Source organism: Poecilia latipinna, unplaced genomic scaffold, assembly GCF_001443285.1.
Source record: "Poecilia latipinna isolate Pla-1442-1.1 unplaced genomic scaffold, P_latipinna-1.0 Scaffold2188, whole genome shotgun sequence".
In the NCBI taxonomy this organism is placed as follows: domain Eukaryota; kingdom Metazoa; phylum Chordata; class Actinopteri; order Cyprinodontiformes; family Poeciliidae; genus Poecilia; species Poecilia latipinna.
Window position 1 is genome coordinate 1 of NW_015114804.1, and position 11,560 is coordinate 11,560.

The 11,560-nt window shown below is 42.3% G+C and overlaps 1 protein-coding gene across 2 annotated transcripts in view; it reads left to right on the forward strand.

Annotated features, from left to right (window-relative positions):
• The first annotated feature begins 55 nt into the window (after nucleotides 1-55).
• Nucleotides 56-11,560, forward strand: part of ulk2 (unc-51 like autophagy activating kinase 2) — a 19,937-nt gene continuing 8,432 nt past the window's right edge. The window contains exons 1-13 of one of the 2 annotated variants that reach the window (XM_015017784.1): nucleotides 56-208; nucleotides 3,408-3,557; nucleotides 4,940-5,085; nucleotides 5,167-5,247; nucleotides 7,168-7,445; nucleotides 7,743-7,921; nucleotides 8,140-8,249; nucleotides 9,116-9,241; nucleotides 9,343-9,584; nucleotides 10,513-10,691; nucleotides 10,772-10,890; nucleotides 11,040-11,197; nucleotides 11,281-11,416. In XM_015017784.1, coding sequence (XP_014873270.1) covers nucleotides 99-208; nucleotides 3,408-3,557; nucleotides 4,940-5,085; nucleotides 5,167-5,247; nucleotides 7,168-7,445; nucleotides 7,743-7,921; nucleotides 8,140-8,249; nucleotides 9,116-9,241; nucleotides 9,343-9,584; nucleotides 10,513-10,691; nucleotides 10,772-10,890; nucleotides 11,040-11,197; nucleotides 11,281-11,416 — 2,014 coding nt within the window. In that variant the 5' untranslated portion in view covers nucleotides 56-98. Of the gene's footprint in view, nucleotides 209-2,825; nucleotides 3,283-3,407; nucleotides 3,558-4,939; nucleotides 5,086-5,166; nucleotides 5,248-7,167; nucleotides 7,446-7,742; nucleotides 7,922-8,139; nucleotides 8,250-9,115; nucleotides 9,242-9,342; nucleotides 9,585-10,512; nucleotides 10,692-10,771; nucleotides 10,891-11,039; nucleotides 11,198-11,280; nucleotides 11,417-11,560 lie in introns of those variants that run through there. The other variant, XM_015017782.1, reaches the window with a different exon arrangement.

The window sequence follows — 11,560 nt, forward strand, 5'->3', positions numbered from 1 at the left end:
TCAGCAAACAATGAAGAGTGCTCCAAGGTAGAGCAGGAGCATGGTGTTGGCAGTGAATTTAAAGATCTAGTTTATGTTCTCCTCTTTGTCCTCATTAAATGCTGCAGACTTCTGACTTCTATACTCAACTGTTTTTGTCTTCCCCCATAGACGACCACCCAGTAGGAGCCGGTCACCGACCGTCCAATGACTTTCTTATGTGTGCAGGGTGAGTATGAGACTTTAGCACATTACACAAGACTTATGTTAATTTGTTTTAGCATAAGAGTTGATTTTAACCAAAAGCTTTTATGAGGATGGTAAAAAAAAATTTTAATCTGTTTTCCTGAATGTGTCATTTTATTTCAGATTAGAAATATGCTTAGTTTACGTTCATATTTTTACCTCTTCATGTTACTTTCAGACTTCTAATTGTTTGAATTTCCATGTGTTTTAGATGTCAGGCTGATTTTTTTTTTTGTTTTTTAATTTGTGTTTGGAATTGATCTTAAACATTCAGCATGCATAATAAAAAATCATGCTGGCTGTTGAAGTTCAAATCCTCCTGAGATTATGTTCAGATCTTTAAAAACAGGTAACGTTTATAATTTGCAATTATTAAACAGCCAAAGAACAAACCAGGATGTCGTGATGCTGCATATTTTGCGTTATGCAACACACACATAAAGGCATTTCTTGGTGTCATTAGTGTTACATGGCGTAATGTCACCAGATTTCATTTGCGTTCAACCTTCAGTTCACATCCATGTAATGTTGTTATTGTAATATTTCTGGGTCAACCAGTCTGTCTTTGTTTTTCAATCACGTCATCCCAAGAAAAATAACCTCCTTCCAGCCTGGGATGATGTCTCATGCATGCCGCTGGTGAATACGCATGTTAATATCTGCATGATGAGTCAGACACAAATCAGACACGGAGCCAAAAAACTAAGTGGTGATGTGCTAAAAACACCACCACTCAACCAACCACCCAACCACCGGAGAACTGCATGAATAAAAATAGCTTCACACACCTACCAGATCATCCTCTGCATCAGCAAACAGTGACTGTTCCTCTAATGTCTGGATGTTAATCTGACACACCAGTTTTTCATTAGAATAGATGCAGTTGGTCATTAGAATAGATGCAGTTGGTCATCTAACTGCCTCTGCATATGTATATATATAAAACTGTTTTGATTTAATTACTGCTCTCAATGTGTTCTTTAATCTAACGGCAAATCACTTAATTAATATATTACAAAATTGACTATTTCAATAATTGATTAATTATGATTGTTCTAATAATTTCAGCCCTAATCTAGATACCTTTTTAGCGCCTCCGATGGGTGCAGCCCCAGACACAGGTCTTCTGAATGTGTTGCGCTGGATGGTAAAATGTTGTCCAGCTTCTCAGTGCTGAAGGACAGCATCCCGACAGTATGATCCCACCACTATCGTGTTTCATGATGGGGATGCTGTGTTCAGGGTGATGTTCAGGGTGTTCATTTTTTTTCTCCACTGTGTGTGCGTGCGCGTGTGTGTGTGTGTGTGTGTAGGCTAATTCTGACCAGAACATCACCTCCAGCTCGTTTGAAGTGTCTCCATATTCCTTGTCGTCGGCGCTAAAGAGGATTTCTACTGCCACTGTTAATATATAAACCAGTTCTGTGGAGTGCACTGCTGGCCGCGGAGCGGAGCAGATTGGATGGAGACCATCTGCTTTACTCAGTTCTGCTGTCTAATAATGTTTTGAATGTAATGTTGATGGAAACTTTGCTGTAGAGTATTAGTAAACAGAGGAAATCTGAGACCTCCACATAGCGGCTGAGGAATCTGTTTAATTGGGGATTTATGAAAACAACTGGTTGTAATAATAGTTTTAGGGATATGAAAAGGAATCCAGAGCTAAGCCTGTCGCAATAAGCTTTTAATCACATAATGAATTTAAATGAGCTGTGTAATTTCCATTCTGATTATTTTTGCAGGGCAATTTTGGTTAAAGGCATCGTCATCCATTTTATTTCTGGTTTCAGTTGTTTTTTATTTATTGTTTTTGCTTGTTTTGTTTTGGATATTTAAAATATCTTCCAGTTTCAGTGTTCTGTACAAGTTTAAAGTTTTAGTCTTTCAGGGGGATAACTAGCATGTTTATTATGCTAGATTATTACACTCCTCTGTATTTGGCTCGTTGACATGCAACAAGCCAAACATGTGGAAAAGTTCAGGAAGTGTGAATTCTTTTTGTTGTTGCTCTGTTTCTGTGCCATTGTTTGCCCCCTCCTGCTGCAGCCATTTGTTTCTGTAATATCTGTCTCTGTACTGCCTGATTCCTGTATGTAATCAACTGTTGCATAAATTAGCTAACTATTAACACTGAGAGATACAGTTCCAAAAATATCAGAGTTGCCTGTTAAGATTTATTGATGGTAGTAATGCTGTGCTCCTGTTTTTGTGGAAGTGTTTATGTTCATGTTCTATAGGGTTTGGGATTAGAGGTGGGTGTGGGTGGTTTCCTAAGGGCTAAGAGAAGTGACAAGGTTCTGTAGCTCAGTTGGATCCCAGCCCCCTCTGCTGGTCTGCTTGGTTAACAGGTAGATGACTGGCAGCTTCTTCTTCTTGTTTCACTTTATATAGACAGATTTACACATTTCCTTCCTCTCTTCAGCATGCAGCTGCCCCCTCCCTCACTGGGATCAATAAAGTTAGTAGACATCTGATTGTTATTGGAGTGTGAAGGAGGAGGAGGAAAAGCAGGATGGGACATGGTGATGTTTAGATCTCAGATCTAGTCATGTGAGCAGGAGGAGGGTGAGGAGCAGGAGGCTGCTGCCTCAGTGGTTTTTTTGTCTGGACTTGTCCTCTCCTCACATGTCTGGCTTTCTAAGACCTACGACCCTCCTAGGTTTCCACAGTGCTGTTTCCCTCTAGTCTATTCTGCTCCTCCTGCCATGGTCCTTCTTCTACATGCAGACAGAATTCTATCGGGTCACTCGGTCATGGCAAACATTCTGAACATTCTGCCTCCTCTGGAATAACAAAAAATGTAAAGGAACTGTGCCCTTATGCACTTCCCCTCCTGTGTTTGATAACACTGAGCCCCGCTGCAACACGTGCCTCTAGCACCGCCTTCAGCAGGATGTGCTCCAGGCTCATTGGTTGTTTAGCCTTGTTTACAGGGAAGTCCAGTCATGTTTTTGTTCTCCAAGTGTTGAAGTTTTTCAGCATTTTCCAGGCTGCTCAAACAAAGAGCGGTGAGCGGAGAAACAGAGTTCAGCAGACTGGACTCGTCTCCCATCAGCTGTGGTTTTCTAACTGACTTCTCTTATTATGGGTCTGGATGGCCCTGAGAACGTTCTTCCTATGTGGAATCAGTAGCCTAATGCTGGATGTCTGGTCTCAGTGTCTTCTCTGCTGTCCCCACCCAGGCAGCCTCAGCCCACCCCAGGACAGACCATCATGCTGTCACCGCGGGCAGAGACCACGCCTATTCCTGTCCCCACCCAGGTGCGGAACTACCAGCGGATCAAGCAGAACCTGTCCAGCAGCCCGAGTCCCACTCTCTACAGCTCCCCCAGGTAAGCTGTGCCTGCTGTGGGAGGAGTGGGTTACATGAACATGGATTAACCAAATCCATGTTCATAGCAGATAATGAAAACACCGACTATTGTTGCATCAGTTCACTGAAATGGCATCAACTCGATGCCTGCTTATATTTCTAACTGCCCAAGCTGTTGCTGGGAGGAACCATGGCTGGTATTATTATGGGACTAAATACAGGTAGAGATGGCTAATGGGTAGCACCTGATTTTTAATGGATGACATTATTTTTACTGTCAACACTGAAAGGTTTATTGAAGGTAAAACTATGTTTTGGTAGCTGGTTTAATTATTAGATCTCTTCTGTTCGTCAGTCTGAAGACTGGAGTCTAATGTTTCTATGAGGGTTTGATCCTGAAGAATAGCTTCTGGTCTCCAGCTGTGTGTGTTTTTAATTGGGGGTACACTCATATAAAAATTTCGGCTGATATTTATTGATATTACGTTATATTTCACTTCCCTTTGACCACAAAAAACAGCCACATTTCTAACTTCACCATTGCTTTTCTTTTTCAGTTAGACTCCCACAATCCTTTTCTGCATCGCTGTCACATGATCAAACACACACCACTCTCCTTCCCTCCCCACCCAAAAACAAACAGCAACAAGATGGAAATAAATATTAGTTCTTAATACCTGCCCAGTTTTATTTATCAGTCTGATACTGATGTTAGTGCCAATATATTTTGCATCCATAGCTTTAGCAGCTGATTATTAGTTTAAGATAAACTAATAATCAGTTTATTTAAGATGAATTATTTAGCAAGATCTCTGAGCTTTTTGAAAGTATACTTTTACTACACTGTTGGTGCTGGAAATGTATGGAGTAATGAATTGTAAACAGTTATGAATTTAGGACTTTTCAGATACTGGAGAGCAGAAGATGGTCTCGGATTCAATCAATTCTGTGTCTAAAAGGCAGTAAGTCTAGCATTATTACCCTAGCTGTAGATAAACATCTGATGATAGAAGTTACTTTTTCAATTAGTTAACCAAATCCATCTAAACAGAAAATATTCTTGAACTTCTTGAATACTTCAGTACTCAGTACTCCTAGATTTGTTTGTTACAGAGAGTGGTGCTGACTTTAGTTTGGAAAGAAATGATTTACACATTTTCTTGTGACCTGCTTCTGTCTCTAGCTTATGCTATAATAAATTTGATTCATTATAGATCTTTGATTAACACATCAATGATTGTGCTGTTTGAGCAACAGGAAGAAGGAATACTGTTGACAACCATACATGGATGTAAATACTTTTGAAAGCTACTAAAGATGAAGCAAAAACCTTGTACTTTTTAAGTAACCCTGAAAGTTGATTTGTTCTCTTATTGCTGGATGTTTGTTTGGGTTCTCCAGGTCAGGAACAGTAAGGCGCTCCAACACAAGTCCTATGGGCTTTCCAAAGGTGGGCTCGGGGTGTCCCAGTTCAGCGGACACCCCTCAGACGGCAGGCCGGCGCCTCTCTACTGGGAGTTCTCGGCCTTACTCCCCTTCACCTCTAGGTAGGTCCTGACTCTGGTCATGTAGGCTTAAAGACAGGCACACAGGAAATCCAGCTATTCTGCTACTGTGTGTGTTTGCAGTGGGTACCATCCCTGAACAGCTCGGCCACTGCTGCTGCCACTTGCAGAACCAGGAGCCTCGCAGCCGCAGCTCTTCAGGAGGTCCGTATGTGTTCCTGCACTCTGACACATTAGATATTCAAACCTTCCAACCACAGTTTAAAATCCTGCAGTTGAGCTGGAATTATTTTCACAGCAGTCAGAGGTTTTGGTCTGACTATACACGACATATGAATAGTATAGCTGTTCTATCAGTTGTCACAGTGACTTGTTTTTCATCAGGTTATCTCCAGTGCTAGAGTCAAACAAACTTGGTCGTCTCAGTGTTTGGAGAGTCACGACCGACTGACCTGTTATGTGTTCCTGCTCCTGACTGGATAGAAGCATTGCAAATCAATCACTCATTTGTAAAGCTGAGTAACACTTGCAACCAATGCTCACCAGGTGTCAGGGCAACGCTTGCTACTCTAACTCCTGACTCGCCACATGGTGGAAGGGGGTCAGGGGAGGCAGTGTGCTTTTTTTCAAAGTGATGAAGTTGTAGGAAAATTCAGGCAGTTGAATTTTCCTGTAGCCCACCTTTGGAAAATTCATCTGTCTGAGAACTGTTTGATCAAAGAAGCCAGTAGTGAAATAGTTTTAGGCGAAATAATGCAGAACTAAAAGAATTGCACAAAAATGTCAAAATTTGCACAGAAACATAAAGATAGAACCTCTGATAATTAGACAGTTTATTAGCAAAATAGTTGATTTAGGGGTGGGTTTCACTTTAAAATCTCAACTGATTGGGACCAAAGTAAATGAAGTAGGGATGTTCCGATCAGGTTTTTTGCTGCTGATTCCAGTCACCCATGAGGCCAATCTCTACCGATCACCGATCTTTGCAGATTGCCTGGATTGACTGTTTATTTTTTGCGTTAGTTATAAATGATACTATGGGATTTGGCAAAATTAAAAAATTATATGGTAATATATTCACCTAATTAATGTAAGCCTGCAGCATACTTGAAGGCACAATACAGCAGTTACTCAGTCAAAAGAACAACTGAAAAATCTGCAACCAGTTAAACAACATTTAACAGTAAGACTCTCTGGACCCTAAATTATACATGAGTCAAAATAAGTCTCACAACACTGCCTATAATGTCTAGTAAAAGAGGGAAACATTCATTCAAAGTCAAATGCAAGTTGCATCAAAATAAACCATCCTACGTTACTGAATCAAAACTTCCTAAGAGCATGGCTGATTAATGGTGGTTTTCATAAATTATCTCTCATGTTTGGGCATAGCAAAAGTTTTAATATGTGAAATCTGTGTTGTTGTTGTTTACGTTACATGCTGCGGCTTTAAGCAGTCGTTCCGGGTGGAGCAGAAACAGCTACGCACTACCAGTAGTGCGTAGCGGCGGTCCAACAGCGAGAACAGAACCAGTGTCTTTCACCGCTGGCTCGAAGACTTGAATTATTTTTCGGGTTATTTGTTTATCTTTCTGACCATCATGCTGATCCGGGTGAGTGTTTGTAGTAGTGCGCTGCTTTACCTGCTATCTGTCTCCGGATGTCCTTTTTTCCTGCATTGAGCCTCGATATAGCCAAACTCCGTCAAGTGCTTGTTTTTTAAATGTCATATTAGATTCATTGTGTTAACGCATTTTGACGTGCTTCACCCCCGAGGTAATTTTCCGCCGCAACGTGCAAACTCCCCCATTCATTCTGAGCGTTATAGACAGGATTTGTTGCTGCACGCTTGCAAAGTGTGAAAGAAAGAGGAGATAAGTTGCACACGCAGGCTGAGAAGTGAGATGCAGGTGATCGTTTTGGTGATCCGCAACAAGAGACAGTGATCGGCGATCACCGATCATACACTTTTTCATGGAAATCTGCCAATTATGATCAGTGGCCGATCAATCAGCACACCTCTAAAATGAAGCATAGGTGTGAAAACGCCCTGAATGCAACTACATATTTATTGATTCCTCCCTCAACCACATACACCTGACCTGGTCTCTCTGCCTTCTGCAGGTTCTCCGGTTCCCTCCTCTCAGCTCCTAGGAGTACGTCTCCAAAGCGCCCCGACGCTGACCGACTTCTACCAGACCAGGCAGAAGCTCCATAAGCAGCTGTCTGACCCCGTGCAGCCTTCCTCTTGCTCCTCCTCATCCTCTTGCAGTCATTCCCCCCAGCTTTGCCGCCCAGCCAATCTTGGCTCTTCCCCCACCAAATTGTTGGGGTCTTCACCACGCACGTCTGACTGGCTTCAAAAGTCCCCATTGCCCACCATCATTGGTTCCCCCACCAAGGTGAGAGCAGTTACCTGCTGGATAACATCAGCTTCACATGTAAATATCTGCTGATATTTACTTGCTAAATTAAGGAAATAGGGGCTGAGTTATCAGTGCAGCCCTATTTGCCAGTCTGTACTGTACATACTCAGTATGAACCACCCCATTTTGTGTTGGGTAAATATGAAGTCTTTCTCCAAACTTTTTTTTAAAACATTCATTTTCAAATCTCTATGTTTTAATCATCCTATTAAGTAATTTTGATCCATGAACAAAATTACTTAATAAATTAGTTTTTCCCCATTTTGTGTTCAGACAATTTCTGCACCATTCAAGATCCCCAAAACGCAGGCATCCTGTAACCTGATGGCGCTGGCAGACAGTCCGCTTCCTAGCAGGATACTGGCAGACTGTCAAGACGTCTGCATCCACCACTGCAGCCCATACCTGACAGGGCGGGCGGCACCCCCAGAGGCCAGCAGAACCTTCGGCAGGTAGATGACCCCTAGATTTAGTGCACTAACTGTTCTTCTGTGGCCTACATGACAGCATACAGAAGCTCCTGAATCTATTTGTTGATTTGTTCCAAGCTGTTGTTTATTTAGATTGACATCATTCTAGCAGACATGTGACTAGCAGACTTGTGTAATCTTTACAGCCCCTGTTTAATGTTATTACATTTCATCAGTATGTCAACTCTGTTTCCTCATAGGTCTGTCAGTACAGGTCGACTGTCTGATCAACCAATCAGGATCACTCTGGGTGGACAGGCCTACCAGGGCAGCACTGACAGCCTGAACGCTGAGCGACCCATGGACACAGGTACACAGGCACAGCATGCTCTCCACACTACTTACCTTTCACTTTACCTGAAAGCAAACAATTCATACAGATTTAAAATCTGATAATGACCATTGTCCTTTACTCTGAAACCCTCAAAATAAAACCTAGTTCAGCAGACTACCACTTAGTTAGCTAATAGAGTCCCAATGTGTGTCAGTAGTTGTGTTTCCATCAAGGTTTTTTATGCACATTTGGAAGTATCGCCTTAGAAAAGGTTTATGGAAATTTGAAATATCCTCAATTTTGCAAGAAAGCTTTTACATTCACTAAGAGTTGATGTGCTAAGAGATGTGATGAACCTCTTGTGTTGGAGGTTTGGACTTTGAAACTTTCAGAGGGGAGGACTTTTGCCTAGAGTGACCTGTGAGAGGGACTCCAGGTTGGTTTGGGAGTGGTGGAATAGTTCCATCCACTGGTGGCTCTGTGCCTTACTACAGCCATGAAACCTCCAGCTCAGAGAGAGAACTCTCCATTTTTCAAAGATGTTTGGTCCTTTCTATTTTTCAACCTCTGCCTCTAGTTAATCCCAGCGTTGTGTAGTGTCAATATTTGACAAAATCACACTCTGTGTTGCCTGCTTAATTCACACCAAACCAATAGCTGGAAAACTGCCTAATTCACATTCCCCCCTTTTTTTTTCCTTTTCTTCATCATTTCAAAAGTTTGATTTGCATGATTGCTGGCTGGAAAGAGCTATGGCATCTCAGTATAAATGCAGCTGTTCTCTGGGTACCTCAGAGATAACATTGTTTAAAAATAAGCATCATGGTTTGGACTGTGGATATGTTTGCTAGGCGCTGCCATCATTGTTTGCGAGTAAATTAACTCATCTCCTGTCTCTGCAGCCCCTAGCATGGCTCAAGGAGGATCAGCCAGTCCCCGTACTGTCCTCTTCACCGTGGGCTCACCGCCCAGCAGTAGCACGCCTCCGACCTGCAGCCACCTGGGTGCCAGACCTCGCACCACCTCTGGTGAGACCCCTCCAAGTCCACCCCTCACTCTGCTGAGCTGCAGTCACATATTAATGCAGTGTTCTGCATGTTAATGATACCAGTTCTTACTGTGTTCTCAGTGGGCTCCAGCAGTTCAGCGGGCTCCTTGTGCTCCACCAGCGGTCGGGTATGTGTGGGGTCTCCCCCAGGCATGACCATGGGTTCCTCTCCACCAGGGAGTCTAGGTATTGGGCAAGGTGTTCTGGGAGCAGATGGAGGACCCAGCAGCCTGCGCTACATTCCCTATGGGATGTCTCCCCCCAGCATGGAGGGGTTCATCACTTTTGAAGCCCCAGAGCTGCCTGAGGAGACCCTGATGGAGGTGAGGGGATGGGGAATGTGACACATTACTAGATTTTTGGTTCTGTTGACGTATGCTGTTTGCAAAATCTAAATTTGTTTTAAGTTAAAATGTTAAGGGCTGAAACTGATTATTTTAGCAATCGATTATTTTATGAGTTATTCTGAGTAAGTCAGATAAAAAAAAAAAAGACACATTCCGCAGATTTTTCTTTAACTACTTAAGATTTTTAAACATATAAAATACGTTTAACAAGTAACACTCAGTTCTTAAACGAGAACTGAGTGTTATTCAGCTTGGGCAGTTTCTTGCTCAAAAGAAAAACCTTTTCTTTTTATATAAGAAAAAACATATTTTCTTCCCCAAAATGCAATAACAACATTCCTTTGACTAAAGCTTGATCATTTATAGCAAAGGATGCATCAGCCGCTAATAATCCTTTTAAAATCAACATGTGAAAAGCTTAGCCCTTTCTGCTTGACTTGACATTAGTACAGAGTAAAGCTGATCTGGTAATTTTAATGGATTAACTGATTGATAATTGGATATCAGATATCAGATGGAATCTAATAGATTTTTTTCTATTATTTTGAACGAGGTAAAGCTAAAACTGGATAAAGCATATTTTCAAAGAAATTTAGTTTTTTTTCTATTTTAAATGCAAAGTGTATGTATTTTTGTACAATCTAATAATTAATTTGAGTGCCCTTGTTTCATCAAATAGCTTTTTTAGGTGTCTGTATTCTCCAGTTAGTGATTAATCAGTTACTGAATTAGTTGAGGATTATTTCATAGATTATTTGAGATTAATCCGATTAATTGTTTCGGCCCTAAAACTTTTTAACAGAAAAATGTGTAAACCGATGGACCAACTTGTGATCATATGTGGTAGCGTTGGAGTTGGTCCTCTGCTGCTGGGTTAAAGCATCATGTTGTTGTCTTGGCTCAGCGGGAGCACACAGACACCCTGATTCACCTTCGGATGATGCTTTCCTTCACTGACTGCATTCTGGAGATGGCGACGCTCCGAGCTGGAGGGGCGGAACTCGGCATGTCTGCTGCTCCCCTGTACCCCCCTCAGGATAGTGTGGTTATGGACCAGATCAGCCAGCTCAGTAAAGAGTGGGGGTAAGTTCCCAGGGTAAAAAACGAAAAAGGTAACACATGAGTCCTTTTGTTTCATAGTGCAACTGTGCTGCCCCCTGCAGGCAGGTGGAACAGTTGGTGCTATACATGAAGGCAGCTCAGCTCCTTGCTTCCTCTCTCCATCTGGCAAAGGCTCAGATCAAATCTGCCAAGCTGAATCCCTCAACTGCTGTCAAACAAGGTGGGAGCATTTCCCTCCTCATCTCTAATAATGTAATTTTATTCCATTTAGAGAGTTAAACTTATCATTAGCACCATATTTGTTGTTTTTCTCTTACTTTACAGCATCATAGTATACAAAAACTAAAGCTCTTTTCCTCATTTTGTTAGTGGTCAAGAGTTTGAATGAGCGCTACAAAAGCTGCATTGCCTTCTGTCGACACCTGACCGACAAACTCAACCACTTCTTCTCTGACAAGCAGCGCTTTGTCGACGAGATCAACAGCGTGACTGCAGAGAAGCTCATCTACAACCACGCCGTGGAGATCGTGAGTTCCACACACTCACATGACTCCATGATCTGAATCGTCACATACAGGTGCAGCCTAATGGTCCATGATGTGTGCATCAGGTTCAATCTGCAGCTCTGGATGAGATGTTTAAACAAACAGAGGACATAGCGTACCGCTACAGCAAGGCTGCCATGTTGCTGGATGGCCTCTCCAAGATCCTGCAGGACCCCGCTGACACTGAGAACGTGCTGAAATGTGAGGAAGCATTGACAGACATTTTGTTCATTACATGGATACGTTTTTATTAGAGATGTGCCGATCAGGTTTTTTTCCTCCTGATACCGATACCGATCACCCATGAGGGCCGATCACCGATACCGACCACCGATACCGATCACC